Source organism: Lycium ferocissimum, chromosome 4 (assembly GCF_029784015.1).
Source record: "Lycium ferocissimum isolate CSIRO_LF1 chromosome 4, AGI_CSIRO_Lferr_CH_V1, whole genome shotgun sequence".
NCBI classification, from domain to species: domain Eukaryota; kingdom Viridiplantae; phylum Streptophyta; class Magnoliopsida; order Solanales; family Solanaceae; genus Lycium; species Lycium ferocissimum.
In genome coordinates, this window is record NC_081345.1 from 36,354,171 (window position 1) to 36,375,770 (window position 21,600).

The following is a 21,600-nucleotide window of genomic DNA, read 5'->3' on the forward strand; positions in this document are numbered from 1 at the left end:
GTGTTTTACATGACATTTTAATATGAGAGTTTTTAACATGTGGGAGTTTTGTTATTAAATTTTTATTATTCATTTATAGTGTGCGGTGGGGTTTAATCATTTATATTCATGACTAATGGATTAATTGATCCCAGTGTGGTTTAAAAGAATTGGTATTATTCATTTATACCAATTTAAATGTCTTACTTTCATTTCCAGTATGTCTTAAAAGATGTTATTTTTTAAATTTAGTAAGTTGGCAATTCAAGCATTGACAAGATTATAACCACAAAATTCAAATGGCATTTTAATACATCATACACATTTGAGAGTTTTTAACATGTGGGGGTTTTGTTATTAAATTATTTATTATTTATTCATTTATAGTATGTGCTGGGGTTTAATCATTTATATTCATGATTAATGAATTAATTATCTATGTGAGGTTTAAAAGAATATTACTACTCCTTTATTATCTTTTATTTATTTATAGTATGCATTTGGGTTTAATCATTTATTTATGACTAAATGATTAAGATACTTGAAGTAATTATGGGACCCACAACATGACAATAAAGTGGCACTCACTAGAGAAAAAATAATCAGACTGCCATATTAAAAATTGCTCAATTCAAGAATTTCGTCGTTTATGAATTCTCTTTCTTCTTCCATTCGAGAGAGAATTAATTGTGTATCCACTTCTCTTTCACACGTTTCAAATATTTAATGTATATATTAATGTAAAATTTGTCAATTTAACTTGCATACGGCTCAAACCTCTAACTTATTAATTGGTGTTGAAAGTACTCTATATAAGAGTAAATTTCACGTGTTTGTCTTTCATGAAGTTTTATTATTTTAAAGATTTATAACTGAATCAAAAATAAAGTTTTATATAAATGTATATTTTTTAAAATCAAAAGGCATAAAAGCCTTTTTTTTTATTATTATTATTAATAAAGCAAAAGCAACTAAGAGTCTAAAGCAAAACACAAATAAAACAAATGCAAAAAGGAAAAGCTGAATTATTATATATTATTAATAATAAATATAAATATAAATATTATTAAAATAAATATATTATTATGAATTACAAAAGATATAATAGAAGTTAAGTTTTGCAAAATAACAGTTACGTTAAAGTAAATTTAAATTTGCCAGAGTGTTAATGAAAGATCTGTTTAATTAATTTTGGAATGTTTGATGGAGGATGAGTGGTGAGTTTAATATAGTAGTCCTATTAATTAAAGAGTGGCGCTTAGAAGGGTAGAATTATTTAATACGAGGAATGAGTTCAATTAAGCAATTATTACTGTGAACAGAAGAATTTAAGTGAGGAGTGTGTTTGATTTTTGATTTAAAAAAGGAAAGTTTAATAATCCCTTTAGTCACACCAAACTTACCCCACCAGGGGAACATAGTCAGAGGAATATATAATTAATTAGATAGTCCAGTTTAAGTCTCTTACATTAATTAATAAGTGTCCTTTCCTATATTTGTACTATTCTCCACATATGTTTTACTATTGTTGCTAGAGGTTTTGGTACTGGTCTAAACAAGGCCAGACCAGAGATGATGTATATTTTTTCCTTTATATCAATGGGTTAAAAATGGATGTCTTTTTTCTGTTTTTATAAGAATTGTAATTCCTCTTATCTTCTCAAATGAATTTCACCCATTTCTCATTTTGGCATCCTAAATTGATGTTTCACTTGACAAATATTTTTTCTCTTTTTATGCAAAGCGACAATTAGATTAGGCTATCATCACACCCTAGGTGTGGCCTTTTCCTAGAACCTGTTAATGCGAAATGCTTTGTGTACTAGACTATCTATTTTTTGCAGAACAATTAGACTGGAGCTATGGAGCAAAGTTTATCTCCGCATGACCTCTAAGTTATGGTTCGAGTCTTAAAATTAATGACTAATTTTTGTTTTAGGATACTTGTTTGCATCACAATTCCAAGAGGTATGACTCTTTCTCGAGCCCAACATAAATACGGTATTCTTCAGGCACCAGACTCTATCCTTTTTTTTAATGCAAAGCAACAATTTTAGAGGGACATATCACATATAGGAGTCTCAATATCAACTTTCTTTTTATTTGGTAGAGAAGAAAAGGGAAGGTTCTGCTTTGAGACTCCGAGTCCAAAAAAGGAGAGGGGCGTTCGGCCACTGTCTAAGGAAAAGGCTATCAAATGATTTGGACGGTTGTCGCAACGGCGGAGCGAGGGAGTAACGGGGAAGGTTGGGGCAAAAAAAAACCCTCTACGTGCTCTATCTAGAATCGACCATGTTAGAAGTCTTAAAAGAGAGGTTGATTGTGGTTCATGTCTCCCAAGAGCATATTGTTCTAACTATTTGGAAAAGAAAAAAAATCATGCATTAGGCAAAATAGAAACTTTTAGGGACCCTTTTTACCTTTTTTTTGGATATTCTTTTTCTATTCTATCCTAACACTAAAAGTTAGAAGTCTTTAGATACTTCCCTTTAAAGGAACAAAATTTTGAAATCCTGTTTTTTTTTTTTTTTTTTTTTTTAAATATAATAAGTAGTGGGAGAAAAAAGATGTTCAATGTGAAAACGAACAAAGTAGTATGGTCATCTTACGTGAAAGACCATTTGGAGTGGGTGGAAGAAAACTTATTTTTTAATCAAAGAAATAGTCCAAAAAGAAAGAAAGAAAAAATTTATTGAGACCATCTTTGCAACGATTTGTAAATTCGCGGGATATACTTAAGACCTTCTCCCATGCTGCATTATTTAAAATGTTACATTAAAGACTTTTTAGGGGGATTTTTTTAATCTGCACATGATATTTACATCAAGTAAAATGAATACAAAACATATAAACTTGCATATAAATTTTCATTAGTTAACATGATTAAATGATATATATTCTCACTTTAATTTGTAATTCTCATAATTAAATTGATTAATTTACTCGGTAAACATCTATTATGATACAGTAAATTAATTTGATTAATTATGTATACGGCAGACATATAGACACGTTTAGAATGTGTGAAATATTGTGAACTGAAGTTTGAAAAATTGAAATTTGAAGTCACCGAATAATTTAGGTTACTAATTATATTTGAATTGGTACGAAAATTTGAAATTTGAAGTTGCCGAATATTTTAGGTTTCTAATTATTTAATTTGGTATGGAAATTTGTATATCGTCCTAACGTTATATTCAGTTGAAAAATTGAGCAGTCTTCTGCCCCTTTGTATATTTTAGGCTGTTATATATTTTTTATTACGTACATTACGATAATACTAATAATGGAAGGAGATGATCATTAAAATATGTCCATGAATTCAAGTCATATTTTGAGTCAATAAGTTAACGATGGGTATATTTAAAACAAATCACAAACATTAAAAAGTAATATTCTAGAAACACAAGCAGATATATAGAGTGTGAACCTAATAATTTTAGCTTGAATTTGGTATAAATATTTAAAATTCATTAAAAAAGCACGAACGATTGATTCGAATGAATTATATTAAAACTTTTGATACTCAGAATTCATAAAATTCAAATATTAGCTTCATTTCTGGGTAGAAGACTCCATGACTTGTCTCCACAATGAAGAGGATCAGATGCTATTTGTGATTTGTCTGACTCCCTTTACCCACGTATACTGTGTCATTTTCTGTATATTTGCTAAATATAGAAAAAGCTAGCGTGTGCCTTATGGGGCGAAACTAGCGTATGGAGGTGACCCTCCTTTTCAGTCGTCTCTTGAAATTAGAAAAGCAAATTTCTACTAGTTGTATTAATTTTTTTTTGGTTGAAAGTAGTATTAAATTCCTATGTAGAGTGATAACTAAACTCCCGGTAAATATGACAAGGCACAAGTTAGATAAACCCAAGTAAAACTTCGTACTTGGAAATCCTGATTTTCTAGCACAATTTGTAGGTGAGTTGGGCTTTTTGTGCAAATATTTACCTGAAAGAATGCCACTTTCTTGGATTGTTTAACTCAATCTATTTTGAACTAGATCAATCCAGAATTGTGTCGAATATAACAACGGATATAAACTGAGGCACTGGGTGCTCATTGCTCAAGCACCCTTTGTGTCTTACCCAGCCTTTTGTATTTAAAATTAGTAATAACATATTACAAAGATATTAGCTAAGCAATCAATATCAAAAAGTAGCGATTCTAAAGTAAAAGCTATATTCAGGAATGATGCAAGGCCAAAACCCAGGTTCACTATGTGGCTTATTCTACAATGCAAACTGCTGGCAATCGGTGCACTAAGCTTTCGCTATGCGCGAGGTCTGGGGAAGCGCTGGACCATAAGGTTTTATTGTACGCAACCTTGCCCTGCATTTCTGCAAGAGGTTGTTTGCACAACTTGAACCCCTAACCTCCTCGTCACATAGCAGCAATGCAAACTGCTGACTACTGATAAATTGGCCAAGTGGGGTTTAGACATGGATCCTACTTGCACTTTATGCCAAAACTCTCCTGAATTTAGAGATCACCTCTTTGTTGAATGTCAGTATGCAAGAAGATGCGGACAAAAGTTATTAGTTGGGCACAGAGAGGTAATTTCCAATCTGGAAATTGGGCTCTCCACCTGCAATGGGCTGTTGGAAATGCTAAAGAAAAATCCTAGACAACTAGAGTGTTTAGATTGTTGTATGCTGAAGTTGTATATAGGATCTGGCTGGAAAGAAACAAGAAAATCTATGACAAATGAGCTACTGGATGGGACTGCATTGCAAGAGAGGTTACCTATATGTGCAACATTCGAGCTTCACTTGGAATTAGGAATTTAGTCCCAAGCCACATTGCATGTTTTGATGTTATGCTATGTATAGTGTTTAATTAGCATAGCTTTGGATTAACCGTTTTTGCTCTTTGAGACTTACCCTCTATTAGCCAGCTGGGCTAAGGTTTTGTATTCTTTTCTCTATTGGTGATTAATAGAAGGGCAAAGGTGCAAATATACTTCTCAACTTTGCGATTTAGAGCAAATATACCCCTCATTATAAAAGTGATGTATATATACCCCTGCCGTTACAAAATGGTGCAAATATATCCTTTTCGCTAAAGGGCTTTTAAAAAAAATCATTTAGGTTATTTTTTAATTTTAAAAAAATGCCATGTGACTTTAAAAAAAAAGTCTATCTATTTTTTTTTTAGTAGACATATTTTTCTAAAGCCACATAGTAATTTTTTTCTGGTGAGTCGGGTCCGGTTCGTTTAAAAAATATCTCTGTGACTTTAAAAAAATAAGCTACCCATTTTTTTAAACGAATCAGACCCGACCCATGAGGAAAAAAATTACTATGTGGCTTTAGAAAAGTATGTCTACTAAAAAAAAAATGGTTAGACTTTTTTTTAAAGTCACGTGGCATTATATTTAATTAACAATAATCTAAATGATTTAAAAAAAAAAATCCCGTCAGCGAAAAGGGTATATTTGCACCATTTTGTAATGACAGGAGTATATATACCACTTTTGTAACGAGAGGTATATTTGTTCTAAATCGCAAAGGGTATATTTGCTCCTTTGTCCTTAATAAAATTATTAGTGACAAAAAAATAATTAAAAGCTATCAAAAAGTTATAAGTCTACCTTTGGGCGAACGTTCTCTATTAGACAACTCTATGTTGAGAGCTCGAATCTAAGACGTTTGACTAAAGACGGAGGGATAATTATCATAATCCACCGCAATCTTTGGTGATGAAAGAGTTATATTAATAGTACTATATAATAATGATATCCTAAATATAAGAACTTATGGCCCAATTAGAGTATTTTCTATATATTAGGTGTATATTTTTTTGAACATTACGATTTTACAGCCAAACAAAGTTTATAAAAGAAGTAATGTAGAAAAATAAGGGGTGACAAATGGGCGGGTTAAAACAAGTCACATTAATTATTGGGTCAAGACCCAACCCGTCCACATTTGCTTGGGTCAGAATGGGTTGGATCAAGATAGGCCAAATAATGATTCATTATCCAACCTCTCCTCTCCTTAAACATATCACAACTTTTATAAATGGCACTCTAAGGTGCAATATAGCTGAAAAGTATTTGTCTGCTATGTCTTCCCCATTATAAAGGGAAAAAAAAAAAAAAGGTGAAGAAAACATTAAATAGAATAAGGAAAGAGGCCGTTTAATAGACGGGTTTTAATGTATATATTAGCACAGATATCTGGTCTTTTAATTAAATATAGATGTCCTATTTTTACTAACATCAAACTCTAGACTTCAACATAGGGGTGGATATGATGCGGTATCGTACGACATTTGAAACTTCGGTTCGGTAACTTCGATTTTTGGTTTCTAAAAATACTATACTACTATCATATCAAAATAATACGGTATGGTTCGGTATTTCGAAGTTCGATTTCGGTATTTTTCAGTACGGTAATCCGGTAACCATAGTTTGTTTGACTTCAACTCACATATATACTCATATAATAAAGGATTATGACTTCGACTTTTCAAGTAACGTCTCAATTATATTAAACTAACACCTTACACATGTAGACATATTCAAAAGAAAGTACAAGCAATTTTCTTCGTTATTCAATTACACAAAAATAACATTTGAATCACGATAGAAACAAGTTACAAAGTTAAACAAAATTAAGATAATCCTTAGTCTTGTACAATTTTACACAAAAATTCCATTCAAAGTGACATCCAAAATCTAACTTGAATGAGATGTGTTTTTTTGAAAAAAAACTAGTCTATGTATTTAATAGTATTAAGTATAATATATATGAATTGTACATGTAGTATAAACTTTGGTACGGTATCTCGGTATTCTTTTTATAAATACCGAATATCAAATAATATTAAAATGCATAGCAAATACAATACCAAATACCGTAATATCGAAACCGCGATATTAAAAATTTCTATTTCGATATGTTATTCGGTATATACAGTACCATGCCTACCCAGTACCCCACAGTTCAGCTCAGCTTGTGGTTATAGTTAGAAAAATCAAATCATGATAAGTTAAACCTGCTTCAGTCATTCCAGAATATTTGCTCAAGTAATGTCGTAACATATGCGTTGTTACAGACCAATTTAATATTTTTATAATATTAATATCAATATTCTTCTATTGGATTTCAAACGTACAATTTTTTTTAAAAAATATTCTTGCTTGTTTAGGTTGGGTTACATTTTGATCCGGCTGGTTACACAACTTTGTCCTGTTTTAATCCAATTGATTGAAGGTTTATTTTGGGTTCAATCCGTTGGGTCAACTCAACAAACGGGTCATTACTCAACTCGTAGAAACACCGGACGGGTTGGACGAGATGGGTTTGGTTTTGCCACCCCTTCAAAAAATGATAGTAAAGTGTCAAAAGCTTATTGGTGAATCTTTTTTTGTCAAATTTTTTATGGTTATTTGTTTAAAAAAGGTGAAAAAAATAATAAAAAGCCCATAAAAATTTATACTATTTTTTTAATGTTGTGACTATTTGGTTACCATAGTACTACTAGTGTCGTGATTTTCAAGTGATAAAATAGATGTAAAAAAATCTACGTATGTGATTAGGTGTGAAATTTAACCGACAAAACTATCACGCACTCTCATAACCATTCACCGAGTCATCTCCACCGTCCGTTTCCCTAGTTCTTGTCACCCTCAGTGACTCAGACACCGTAGATCTCGATGTCTGTGTCACTCTCTTCCTCAACAATCATTTCGTAAGTCTCTCCCCAAATATTCAAATCCCTAAATTCATACATACCAATTTGCAAAACGAATCGCTCTTCTTTAGGTACTGTATAACAACTTAGGTATATACTCTATTCAATTCTTCATTTATTTTCCCCTTTATCTTCTTTTTGCTATCTCTTCAGATACTTTTTTTTATTTCCTTTTCGGATTATAGAGAACATTTTTTTTTTCATCTGTTGGTGAAATTTAATTAGGGTTTGTATTTGAATTTTTGGGTCTTTCTCCAATTTTCAGTTTTTGAATGACAATTCGTTTTTTTTTTTTTTGAGTTCAATTGTTTTTAGGTTTTTGCTATTTGAGCTTAATTACAGTATTGTTGAGTTTTAGGTTGCCTTGAAACAAGTAGTTTGCATTTATAGTTGCTTTAGGGCACTACTCTTCAGTTTATAGTTTTAGGGAACCATTTTTATGGCATTTGAATGCCAAAAAGTTACTGAGAATTTGAAAAATTGTTCAATTGAACCCTCTAAGAATCGAGATAATTCGACATTAGTATCCGAGAAAGGAAATTATTTGTATAAATTAGATGTTAAAGGTAGTATTGTGAATTCGAAATACGAAGAGCTGGTTACCGTTAATGAGGTTTTTCCGGATTGTCGGTCGATCAATGATCTTCCACCGGCATTGATTTCGGAGATACTTAATTGTTTAGAACCGAAAGAGCTAGGTATTATTTCGTGTGCTAGTACGTTATTGTATCGTATTGCGTCTGAACACCATGTGTGGAAGGAGTTCTATTGTGAGAGGTGGGGCCAGCCAATATTGCAGGCTGAGCATTCGGACGAGAAGTCATGGAAGGAGCTTTTTGTGGAGAAAGAGTTTCGTAGTAAAACGTTCATGGGACGTTATACTATTGATACGTTGTATGGTCATACTGAGGATGTTAGAGCAGTTTTTGTTTTATCTTCGAAGAAACTTGTGTTTACTTCAGGGTATGATCAAATAGTGAGAATGTGGGACTTGGAAGAAGGGTTGTCGATTACATCATCTCGACCTCTTGGCTGCACTATCCGTGCAGTTGCAGCTGATTCTAGGCTATTAGTGGCTGGGGGTACTAGTGGATTCATACATGGTTGGAAAGCGAATGAAGGAAATCCTCATTTGTTTGATCTTAGAGCACCACCGCAGAACCAGAATATGGAATTCGAAGTTTGGGAACATGAAGGGCCGATAACATGCCTTGCGTTGGATTTCAATAGGATGTATAGTGGTTCATGGGACATGAGTGTTCGTGTTTGGGATCGATCTTCTTTGGAGTGTTTGAAAGTTTTGATACACAATGACTGGGTTTGGAATCTGGCCCCCCATGATACAACAGTGGCGAGCACAGCAGGCTCGGATCTTTATATTTGGGATACGAATCATGGGTCAAAACTTGCTGTCATCAACAATGCTCATGCTGGTTATACTTACTCTTTGGCGCGAAGCCACACCGGGAAGCTTCTATTCACTGGTGGGGAAGATGGAGCCATTCACATGTTTGAGATCTTTGAAAATACTAGGTATCATGTCAGGCGGGTTGCAACTTGGAATCCTCACTCAAGTTCTGTTTATTCTCTTGCATTTGAGTTCCCTTGGCTTGTTTCAGCTTCAAGTGATGGAAAACTTTCCCTTATTGATGTGAGAAAGCTGTTGAGAACAAACCGGAATTCCACGCTGAATAATTATTCTAAAGCTGACAATCTAGTTAACAACGTCGAACCACCACAAAGAATGCTGCATGGGTTTGGGACTAATTTGTTTGCGGTGGATGTTGGATCTAACCGTATTGTGTGTGCTGGTGAAGAAGGTATTGTCAGGATCTGGAACTTCTCTCAAGCTTTGGAGATCGAGCGGCGAGTCCAAGATCTAAGAGGTTTAAGGTTAGAGAATAGAATGAGAAGGCGTAATGGTAAAGGCAGACGTGGTGATCAGTGCTCATTTGAAGAAAAGAAGAACCAAACGGATGGTGATAGAAACAGCTGGTACAACAGGCGTAAGATGACTTGGAGGGTGAAGGCCTAGAAGTGACTGCAGTTTGTCATTGATCCTCAGAGTAATTCTATTTTGGCAATACCTAATCATGTATGAAATACCCTTTTTTGTTGTTGTTCAAAGCTTCCATAGACCGTCATTTCTCCTCTTTCTCATTTATATTGACATTAAAATTGAAGGTACAGCCTGTATCCTTTACAACTCTTTCGCTCATTTCTCTTATTTGATCTCTTTAGTCTGGCACTACAAAGGCTTGTCTACTTTTAATTTCTGATCGATTTAGGACATAACAGTATTTCTGTTAATTTTCTGATGTTGGCTGTCAAAAGTTTTACTTGTTTTAAAAAAACTGATGTTGGCTATCAGATTTTGATTTCAAAGTTGTGCTGGCATATTGAGAAAGTAGATGATTAGTATCTTGCCGAATTTGACTTGAAATGCTATTTCAGGAATTTATAGGGGATGCAGAATCTAGTGTTGCTTTAACACCATGATTTCGTAAATGCTAGTTCTGATTTGATGAACCAAGGCAGAGAAGTTGTTTTGTGGATTTTCCCCCTAAATGAGCACAGTTATTTTTTTGCTGTAAATTTACAGATTTGATAAAGACAGGCAAGATAGGGGTACACCCATGTCTTACAGTCTGCTCGAAATATATCCCGAGCAGTCTGCAAGACTCATAACTAGGTTTCATTGCTTTTATATTACTGTCGAATTTTGAGCTCCTTCTTGTGACATTACATTTCATCAAATTCTGCATTGACAGTCCTCATCCCCCCTTTTCTTTTAATCTGCCTTAACTTCTTTCAGTCGACAAACATTCAGTTACTGGTGTTGGATATTTGATTAAGTGATGCTGAAAACTGAAAAGTGTTTACTTTGGATCTATCATGCAACCAGCACAGATATTACATGTAGAAAACTGAACTTTGTCCCGTTGAAACTTCTTCCAAATCCTATCACCACTCACAACAACGTCATGACCGATTATTATCAATGGCGTCCGGACTAATTGCACACATTTGAATTCCATGGGACACCTGCTACCTCCCCAGCACAGTAACATCACGGACAATTATTAAACTGGAATTGAGCCTGTATTAGTAGCTTTATTACATAAGTAGCTTCTGGTGTTAATAGACCATTACAGATACAAGGAAGTCCACTCAAATCTCCTAAAATATATGTATGATTTCCAGCTATCAGAAAGCAGCAAATCTTTTTGTTTAAACTTGTGATTGAAATTCAAAACAGAACATATTGGACCATACACATCTCATCTCACAGAGCAAAGAACCGTGCAACCGATGATTACGTTTATGGAGTCACCCCAGTGCTTCCTATATAATTGACTGGAATATTTCTTGTATTAGCAGATAAAAATATGTAACTGATGAGCACATTTATAAATTCAACAGTATTTTCTGACTGAATAGAGTGAACCTGATGTTTTGCTTTGCTAAAAACTGAAACTTATTGATTGTACTATTGCTTAAGATTCTCCTGTCCATCACATCTTTGAAAACATTGATGCTTCTAATAGTTTTATGATTGATAATTGATAGATAGAGACGGTTTTTTTCAATTTTTAATTCTTTCTTTATATTTTATTTTAGCTTGCAGAAGTGCAGTTTGAATATGGCAAGGGTGAAAAATGAACGGGCGTTGGAATTGCTTGGATATTCATTTGATGCCGTAGAGCAATAGGAAACACATATGTGATCGCTTCAAAAATATTTCCACAAAAGCATACTCAAACGTATAGCTTTCCTCCAAAATTATTTTTCTTCTTAAAAGATCTTTTCTAAAAATTAAATTAAAATCAAATCGGAATGTCACATAAAACTCTTTAAAGTATTGTTTCCCCAAAAAGAAAACAACAGTCTGAAATTAAGCAAATATGTGAAAGTGAACAAGTGCCTTATTTTTTGTCTCTCACGGGGATACTGAAAATGGAAAAAACTAACACTAGACTCACACAATAAATTTTTGATCCTTTTTATATGTCATTTTAGCAGAAAAAAATTGATCTAGAATATACAGTATACTCCTATATCACTTTAGAAAACCAAAAGGTTTTTCTTTTTGGTCAAATCCACTTTTACTACTCCATATGGTGTGTCAAACATTAAAAAAAGAAAAAGAACAATAAAAGGGAATGGAGTAGCTTTCTATTACTTGCTCCATTCCATCTTATATGAATATGTTTGACTGAACACGAAGATTACAAAATAAAGAAGAAAGACTTTGAAAATTATATTTTTAAATATGTCATGATATTTGTACGATTATAATTTTTTTTAAATTTGTGGTTTTAAACATGTTATGATATTGTGGTCGTAAACATGTTATGATATTCTTCTCCCAATTTCAGTACTTTCTACAACTATGTCTTATTAATAATGTAAAGCCCATTAGTTGTCACCACATGAACAATGACTCTTAAAATCCCTACTGTAGAATCCATGAAAATATTGTTAAGAACCTATATTTCTTTACAAAAAAAAAAAAAAAAAAAAAAAGTTTGTCAATAGAGTAATCACCAAAGCAGAGGAAATCAAATGCAATTTTACCATCATAACGTTCTCTTTTCTGTCACACTGATGAAAAGCTGTTTTTTTCACAAAATTAGTACTAGCATATTTGATTCAAATAAGACAAAATATTTGCCTAAATTGGCAAAATGAAGCTTTTGCAGCCTAGAGCCTCAGCCTTTTCTATGTTTCAAGTAGAGTTCATTAACTATGGTTTTGAAATAGTCTTCACTCATATCTCACAATTACAAAACAACTAGAAAGAAAGAGTTTTAGGAAGAGAAAGATGGTAGCAACAAGGTTAAGTTTGGCTAGAAGAAATTCTCTACAACTACAACAACCAGCTACAAGCTTATTATCTCCAACATTCAAATGTCATTACAAGAAAAGGACTTCCTTGAAAGCTTGTGGCCTTTGCAGTAGGTTTTTCCAACTTAGTAGGCATTTGGCCATGAAAACCAAATATTTTTCACTTTTTTTGGAATTTTGAAGTTGGAGTTGAAGATGGAGTTGTGTTTGGTTATAGTTTTTACAAAAAATATTTGGTTGTTTGAATGTAGTGAAAGTGAAAAAAGTGAAAACAAGGTTTTAGGTGTTTTCCAAATAAAATGAAAAAAAAAATCCAAAAAAAAGTGAAAAATTCTCATGGCCAAGAGGGTCCTTAGTATGCCCATTTTCATTTTTTTTTTTTTGAGATTGGTAACATTTTCATATAAGAGACCCCCCCTTAAACAAAATGAAATCTTTCATGTGCTTACATTTCTAGTGGCAGATTGCAAAAGGAAAGATTTCCTCCCATTTCAGAATATTATAAACACAGTTTTCCCTAGCACATTCAATCTTAATCCAATAATATGAGTCAGGGTTATTCACATAGTTAATAGGAGACTGTCTAGTGGTTATTTTATACCTTTTTCCAGAAATCTTTCGCGTGCATATTTTGCAAACATCATCAGGTATAATGTGTTCTTTTAAAAGGGAAGGAGCTTATAGGTATAATCTATTATGACATGTTCGAAGCCACATAAAGGTTTTAATCTTATTCAATGTTCTAAATCTCCAAATATAGTTAAAGTTGCAATAACCAGATTTAGTGCTAAAAATACCATTGATTGAGGGATCCAGATGTATTCATATATCTTTTTTAGGATGAGATTGCTTAATATATGTACTGCAAACATTATTTTCTTCCCTGTTTGGAAGTCTGCAGTAAGTTTTTATTCATATACATTGATCTTCCCGGTTTGTTTTGCTTCGAAATTTTAACTGGAGTGCTTATGTTGTTAATGTGACAGCTCCCAGAAAAGATCCAGCAGTTCCGTCGCCTCTTGAGTCACCAAGGGTGTTAAATGGAAATTCTCCTGGGCAAGTTTCGACGAGCACAATTGCTTCGGAAGTCTGCAGTAAGTTTTTCTTCTAATAAATTGATCTTCCCTGTTTGTTTCTTTCAGTATATAAACTAAAGTGCTTACGTTGGTATGCATGGCAAGTAAAAATAAGAAAAGGAAAACAGAAAAGAAAAGGAAAAACAAGGTGGCATGACAAGTTAAAAGAAAATATTTTATGCAATTGATCCCATTAAGTGTACAATATTCCTATTTTGAAATCAACTCTCAGTCCTCACATACTACTAAAATACAATAGAAAGAAAGAAAATAAAGAATTGGAGGGTTGAAGAAAAAGTAGAAATATGGTAAGAAAGCCTGTGTGATTTGCAGTAAGTTTTCCTACAAATACATACATTTTCTTCTCCTGTTCGGAAGTCTCAGTGATTTGCAGTAGTTTTTTTTTTTTTGGATAGAAAAGATACTAGTAGTTTAATACTAATTTAAAGTCACAAATACTGATGAATTGTCTGGTTAAATCCAATAATCCAGTTACGATTATGATCTATCTTTAAACCGGAGGGGTTTGAATTAGCTCCTCCCGGTCGTATTTGTCCCGAGATGAAAGAAAAGATTGGCAATTTGTCTTTTCACTTTTCAGAGCTATTGCCCCAATAAAAAGAACGTTCTTGTGGTAAGCGTTTTTGTTTGTCTTTGGCTTCTCTAGGTACTATACTATTTCATCTTGGTCAGTTAGAAGATTGTTTGTTCTTTACACTTCTGATGAATTCTACCAATGCCTCTCTTTCTGGATTTCCCATTGAGGCCCCAACTGTAATGAATTTATAGAATCTTTTATCAGGAGGCTCCCATTTACTGTATCTAATTGAAGTCATACAATTATCAGTATTGAAGTGATACATCGTTTTAAATTCAATAGCCCTAGTAATTACTACATCTAAAGTAGCAGGTCCATTGATTCTGTTGAAAGTATTATCATTTCTAGCTAACAAGTGCCAGATTGCCAAAGGAAAGAGTTCCTTCCATTTCAGAATATTATTAACACAATTTTCCCTAGCAAACAGCAACAACAACATACTCAGTGCAATCCCACAAGTGGGGTCTGGGGAGGGTAGGACATACGTGGACCTTAACCATACCTTTGTGGGGTGGAGAGGCTGTTTCCGATAGACCCTCAACACAGTTTTCCCTAGCACATTCAGTCTTAATCCAATAATATGAGTCAAGGTTATTCCCATAGTCAATAAGGAGACTGTCTTAGTGGTTATATTTACCTTGTTCAAGAAATCTTTTGCGTTCTTACGTTGTGTTAGGACTTGGAGAACAGATTCTTCTCTTGTATTGCATATTTTGCGAACATCATCAGGTACAATGTGACATGTTCGAAGCCACATAAAGGTCTTAATCTTATTCAAAGTTCGAGGCCGCCGAATACAGTTAAAGTTGTTTTCCAGATAGGGAAGCAATAACCAGATTTAGTGCTAAAAATACCATTGATTGAGGGATCCAAATGTACTCATCTTTTTTGGGATGAGACTGCTTAATGTATGTACTGCAAACATTATTTTCTTCCCTGTTTGGAAGTCTGCAATAAGTTTTTATTCATATACATTCATCTTCCCTGTTTGTTTGCTTCGAAATTTTAACTGGAGTGCTTATGTTGTTAATGTGACAGCTCCCAGAAAAGATCCAGCAGTTCCGTCGCCTCTTGTGTCACCAAGGGTGTTAAATGGAAATTCTCCTGGGCAAGTTTCGACGAGCACAATTGCTCCGGAAGTCTGCAGTAAGTTTTTCTTCAAATACATTGATCTTCCCTGTTTGTTTCTTTCAGTATCTAGACTAAAGTGCTTATGTTGTTAATGTGACAGCTTCAACAAAAGCTCCAGCAGCTCCCACAATTGCTCCGGAACAAGTTCCCCCACCTACTGTAGTACCACCGGGATCAAGCAGTGATAGGCCCTTGGAAATTCCTGGTGATGAAGAGGAAGAAGAGAGAGAAAGAAAACTAAACTTAAATCCTTTATCAAGACTGGAGGCACTAAAACCAACACATACTGCTAGTAGCAATGAATCTTATCCCCAAATGAACGAACAATCAAAGAATATGATCACTGGTGTCAAGTCTTTTTTGGTGTCTCGTCTCACTTCTAAGACCACTGCTAACGTGGAGGATATGGTTAACCTTGCCATTGGCGCTTTCACTATGTTGAAATGTCTCAGTGCTGATTACGGTTGTTTCTACAGAGATGTGAAGGATTTGATTTCTAAGAAACACAATTTGCAAATTGAAGAGAAAAAAGGAGACATGTCGTCTTTTCCAGAATTAGAGAACAAATATGAAGAGGCTGTTATTCGTGCTGATCAACTTCAACAGGATATCAAACTTATCCTACGAAAACTGAAAAGGGGAAAGGAGAAAATGGAACCTCTGAAGAGAGAAATTGATGAGGCAGAAGAAGAGATTCGTAGGAAGAAACAAGTGGTTGCTAGTATTGAATATGATGTAGAGCGTTTGAAGCGCTATGAAAAAAATTGTGAAGCGTACCTTAAGAGTGCACAAGCCGAGATAGTAAAACTTGCTACCCAAGTAGAGGCAGCTGAAACAGTGAAGAAGGAAATTGAACAGCGGAAGATTGCAGCTCGGCAAGAGATTGCATCAATCAGTGAACGCCTACTGTCCACGCTTTGAATCAATCAGTTAAAACACAATTCCGGTGCAGTTTTGGTGCTTTCCTAGTACTGTTTTGGTGCATTTCCGGTGCTGTTTTCATGCAGCTTTGGTGCTGTTTCGGTGCTTTTCTGCTACAGTTTTGGTGCAATTTTCGTGCTGTTCCGGTGCAAATCTGAGTAATGCTGATTTTTTGGTGCTGGTGAATGTGGAAATTTCTTTGGGGTGATTCAAGAGACTTGACTCTTTGTGAATTGAAATACTTATCATGAAATATATTTTGTCCGAACTAGCTTTAGTTTTATTTATATCTTAATGAAGATATGTATATTTCATCTTCAGACTATATTGCTCAATGCTCAATATGTCATCTTTAGAATGTATAGCATATTTGCCCCATCTACAATATTTTTTTGGCCCCATCTACAATATTAAAAGCTCTAAAGCCAACTTCTTAACAAATTGCTCATGCGTAATACTTCATCTTTAGAATGTATATTTCATCTTCAGATTATATTGCTCGTGGGTAATACTTCATCTTTAGAATGTATAGCATATTTGCACCATCCACAATATTATAAGCTTTAAAGCCAACTTCTCAACAAATTGAAAGCAAACATACACTACATGTTCATTCATGCCAAAATCTATTACATCGCAAAAATGGAAAAATACATTTTCCTATACTAAGACAACAACATGTGATCGGATTTTAAAAGGCCATTTTTCAATTTCTTGAATCTCAACTACTATTTGGCTCATTTCTCTTCAACTTCCAGGCTTCTCTAGATTCTCGCTCACTAATTTTTAGATATATCTTAATTGGGGCAAGCAGAATGGACTATGAGGCCAAATGATCACTTGGACAATTGGTCGAGCACTGCCACCTTGTGTGCAAGAAGCTTGCCTGCATATGCACAAGACACCAACATGGGTAGTATACACCCCCCCCCCCCCCGGAATTAATTCAATTGGGAATTCTAGTTAACCATTGTGTTATCATCAACAACCCAATGATCACTATAATCTCAGAATTTCATGGCTTTTTCTCATCGAGTTTAAACAGCCTATCGCAGAGGACATCAAAGAAGACTCGATGATGATGAAGACTGCTTACCACCCATCCAACTTCTTGTTGCTTATTCAGGCATAGAAGGACATTTAATAATTTGTATGCTATGTATATATTCATTCAAACTCATGCCCAGGCAAGTAAAGCTTTGATTCGAATCTTCTAGCAAAAAAGCAGTGCAACGGATGATTACATTTATAAAGTCACAACAGTGCTTCCTATGTAAATTGGCTGAAATATTTCTTGTACTACCAGATAAAACTATGTAATGGATGAACACATTTATAAAATCAATACAGTGCTTTCTAAGTGAATAGAGAGAATCTGATGTTGCTTTGCTAAAAACTAAAGCTTTTATTTCAAGGACTTTTTAAATTAAAGATGGTTTAATTGTATTACTAAGCTTAAAAATCGGATCCAATCTTAGTTTAAAGAAAATTCCAATGGTGTTGTAACATTAATTTATGATGCCTTAACGAGGCCGGAGTTGTGATTTTTTTTAAAAGGAAAGTTGGAGTACAAGTACATGTTATTAGGGAGAATCATAACTATAGGTTGACTTGAAATAGGAAACATATATATGATCACTTCAAAAATATTTTCACAAAAGCATACTCAAAGGTATAGCTTTTCTCCAAAATTGTTTTTCTATAGATTTTCTTTTTTTTCAAAAAATTAAACCAAAATCAAACCGGAATGCCACATAAAATTCTTAGTTAAACTATTGTTTTCCCGGAAAGAAAAAAGAGTCTGAAATTAAGCTAATGTGTGAAAGTGAACAAGTGCTGTTTTGTTTTGTCTCTCACGGGGATATCGAAATGGGAAAACAAACACTAGAGTTGCATAATACTTCTTCTAATCCTTTTTATATGTCATTCTAGCAGCCAAAAAAATGGTTCAAAGTATATACTATCACTTTAGAAAACCAAAAAGATATTACGAGTATTGGTTTTCTCAAATCCACCTTTGCTACTCCATAAAGTGTGTCAAAATAATAGTAATAATAAAGAAAGAACATAAAACGGATTGGGGTAGCTTTCAATACCCCCTCTGTTCTGATTGAATATGGAGATTAGAAAATAAATAAAGAATTTCTTTTGAAACTTACTCCCGTCGTTCACTTTTACTTATTTACTTTTGATTTTGTACGCCTCTTATCATATATTGTACCATAATACTCATGTCGTTCACTTTTACTTATTTACTTTTGATTTTGTACGCCTCTTATCATATATTGTACCATAATACTCATATTAATTGATTTATAATCACAATAGACTAAAAGAAATATTTGGAAATGAGTAATTAATGTTAAGGATAAAATAAGAAAAAAAATTGTTAAAGAGGACAAGTAAAAGTGAAAATTTATTTTTCATATAGTGAACAAGTGACAATGAACGGAGTGAATATGATCTTAGACATATTAGAATATTTGTGTGACTATAAACTTTTTAAAACTTGTGATTTTAAATATGTCATGACATTTGTATGGGTATATAATCACGTCAGTAAAGATAAAAGGCAAAAGACATAGATTGACCCCTCAATTATACCCCAAAAGTCGATATCACACTTAAACTTTACTAGTAACCACTATAATTTATCTTTTGTTTTCGTTATATCTGCAGTAATACCATTTGTTTATTTGGGTGGTTCTGTTTATGCTTTACTTTATTGATGTTAGTATTGATGAAGAAACCATATGATTAACTTTTAGAGGTTTTTGGATAATGGTACTGCTTTGAAGCTGGATGTTGTTGATTCTAAGGATTTGAGCTTTCTAAAGGTTTGTGGTTATGTGTATGTTGTGATTGTATTGATGTTACTGATGCAAATAACATGTATTAGTCATTCCATCTTCTATAAATAATACACATAAATTCTCTCATAATTTATACATTTATTAATTATGCAAGATTGTAAATCAGTAACTAAACGCTATACCTGTTTGCTGCATTTTATAAATGGCAACTAAAATGCTACCAAACATGTTAGTACTAGTTATGCAGCTTTAATATAGAATTAAAGCCACTAAACGACCCCAAAGTGTTTAGAGATTTTCTTTTTCTGTATTTACGTGGATTTCATTAATATGTTTATTTCCTAAACATTGGTAAGGGTGGAAGGATCAACATGGATGCTCAATTAGATAACTTTGCAAACACAAAACAGAATCTATTGGACCACGGAAAATACTTGATCACGAATACTGGATGGAATTCTTGAAAGCTTGAGGCATGTCCAAGGACACTATCTTTAAGGATATTTCATCCGGTATGAGTGTATCTCAGGATTCAACAAGCTCTTCTGGTACAAAACTAGAAGCCACAATCTAACAAAGATTTAATAAAAAAAAACCAGCACACATAATATATGAGAGGAAGTATGGTTGGCTCTATATTTTTCTCTGTCTCAGAAGTGAAAAAGCACCATAGGATTTTATAGATGAGAAACCATATAATGAGAGGTCGAATCTACTAAATGATACAACGGACAAATGCCAATAAAGAGAAAGGAATAAATGAAAATAATTAGAGGAAACGTTAGAGACAATGATAAAATTTTCTCATTAACTCCCATTTAAGACTAATCAATGGAATTTAAAATTCATTACTAATGAAAAATTGAATGGCTATTGAATAGAAGAATTTGTCATCAGGTTGTACCTTTTGAGATACCACAAATTTCTAACAACATCTCTCATGTCACATAGCAAAGTGTAGTGCAACGGATGATTTACATCTATAAAGTCACCAGTCACCGCAGTGCTTCCTAGGTAAATTGGCTGAAATATTTCTTGTATTAGCAGATAAAACTATGTAACTGATGAACACTTTGCAAAAACCAAGAGTCTGTTTTCTAAGTAAATAGAGTGAACCTGATGCTGCTTTGCTAACGACTAAAGCTTTTACGTCTAGCACCTTTCAAAATCGGATCCAACCTTAGTTTAAAAAAAATTCCTAGGGTGTTGTAACATTAATTTATGATGCCTTAACGAGGCAGAGGTGTGCATTCAGAAGAAACTTAAAGAGTGCTAACTATACGTATTATAAAGAGAGAATCATAACTATAGTCTATAGGTTAAACTGAAATAGGAAACATACACTTCAAAAGGGTCTATATCCACAAAAGCATACTCAAACGTCTAGCTTTTCTCCAAAATTATTTTTGTTGTATTTTTTTTTTCTCTCTTAAAATTAAACCAAAATCAAATCGGAATGCCACATAAAACTCTCAGTTAAAGAATTCTTTCCCGGAAAGAAAACAACAGCCTGAAATTAAGTAAACGTGTGAAAGTGAACAAGTGCCTTTTTATATTGTCTCTCACGGGGATATTGAAAATGGAAAAAGACAAACATTAAGAGTTACGTAATACTTCTTCTGATCCTTTAATGAATCATTTAGCAAAAAAAGAAAAGAAGGTCCAAAACAAATTAAACAAGGGAAAACTTTTTTTGGGTACATTATCTACTATATATACAACAACAACGTGAAATCCCACAATGTGGGTATCTGGAGAGAATAAAGAATATCCGGACCTTACCTCTACCTTGTACCTTTCAAAGTAGAGGGGTTGTTTCACATCATCTACTTTATATACATAAAAAAAAATCTTATATATAACGTACCTTTTCGGCAAAAGATTTTCGAATGAATACTCTTCCTCCTCTAACTCTGGCAATAGTCAAAAATATACATCACTTTAGAAAAACAAGAGATCTTTTTTTTCTTTCAAATCCACCCTTCCATTCCCTATGTTTCTTTTTATGTGAATTTGTGATAGAAGACAGAGATTAGGAAATAAATAATACTCCCTCCATTCCAAAATAAGTGTCCTTTAGGTTTTTTATTTTGTTCCAAAATAAGTGACACTTTAAGATTTCAAGAAAAAATTAATTTTATTCTTCCAAACTTACCCTTATTTATTATCAAGAATCATTAAATAACTTTTCTTTTTCTAAGCATTAATTAGGGGTAGGTTGGTAAAAACACTTCTAATTTTCTAGAAATGAGCAATTTCTTAAGGGGTATTTTGAAATGGAGGGAGTACATGACTTTTGGAATAACTATTTGATTTTAAAAATATGTCATGATATTTTGAGATTATAAATTTTTGTGTTATTAAATGCGTTATGACATTTATGTGCCTATATGATCATGTCATTACAAATAAAATGATAATTTTAAAAATTAAAATTAAAACTATTTCCAAGTATAAAAAAGAATCATTACTTTTTAAATAGACTAAAAAGAAAATAATATTAGTATATACAATGGAAGAAAGGTTG

The 21,600-nt window shown here is 33.2% G+C and overlaps 2 protein-coding genes across 3 annotated transcripts; both read left to right on the forward strand.

The window, feature by feature from the left end:
- The first annotated feature begins 7,502 nt into the window (after positions 1 to 7,502).
- LOC132052634 (F-box/WD-40 repeat-containing protein At5g21040-like) lies at positions 7,503 to 9,941 on the forward strand. Its single transcript, XM_059444257.1, has one exon. It carries the CDS (start codon positions 8,126 to 8,128, stop codon positions 9,719 to 9,721), a length of 1,596 nt encoding a protein of 531 aa, XP_059300240.1. The 5' UTR covers positions 7,503 to 8,125; the 3' UTR covers positions 9,722 to 9,941.
- Positions 9,942 to 12,238: 2,297 nt separating this feature from the next.
- On the forward strand, positions 12,239 to 16,685 carry LOC132052635 (uncharacterized). 2 transcript variants are annotated; one of them, XM_059444259.1, is made up of 3 exons: positions 12,245 to 12,644; positions 15,247 to 15,354; positions 15,440 to 16,683. In XM_059444259.1, the coding sequence occupies exons 1-3, from the start codon at positions 12,512 to 12,514 to the stop codon at positions 16,258 to 16,260; spliced, it is 1,062 nt and encodes a 353-aa protein (XP_059300242.1). In that variant the 5' UTR covers positions 12,245 to 12,511; the 3' UTR covers positions 16,261 to 16,683. The 2 variants fall into 2 exon arrangements, with proteins under 2 accessions (XP_059300243.1, XP_059300242.1); XM_059444260.1 differs by lacking the exon at positions 15,247 to 15,354 and having other exon boundaries at positions 12,239 to 12,644; positions 15,440 to 16,685.
- The last annotated feature ends 4,915 nt before the right edge of the window (positions 16,686 to 21,600 follow it).

Coding starts and splice junctions, on each gene's coding strand:
- LOC132052634 (XM_059444257.1), top strand. CDS start 8,126: ATGGCATTTGAATGCCAAAAAGTTACTGAGAATTTGAAAAATTGTTCA.
- LOC132052635 (XM_059444259.1), top strand. CDS start 12,512: ATGGTAGCAACAAGGTTAAGTTTGGCTAGAAGAAATTCTCTACAACTA. Junction 12,645..15,246: donor GAAAGCTTGTGGCCTTTGCA/GTAGGTTTTTCC, acceptor TTAATGTGACAG/CTCCCAGAAAAGATCCAGCA. Junction 15,355..15,439: donor AATTGCTCCGGAAGTCTGCA/GTAAGTTTTTCT, acceptor TTAATGTGACAG/CTTCAACAAAAGCTCCAGCA.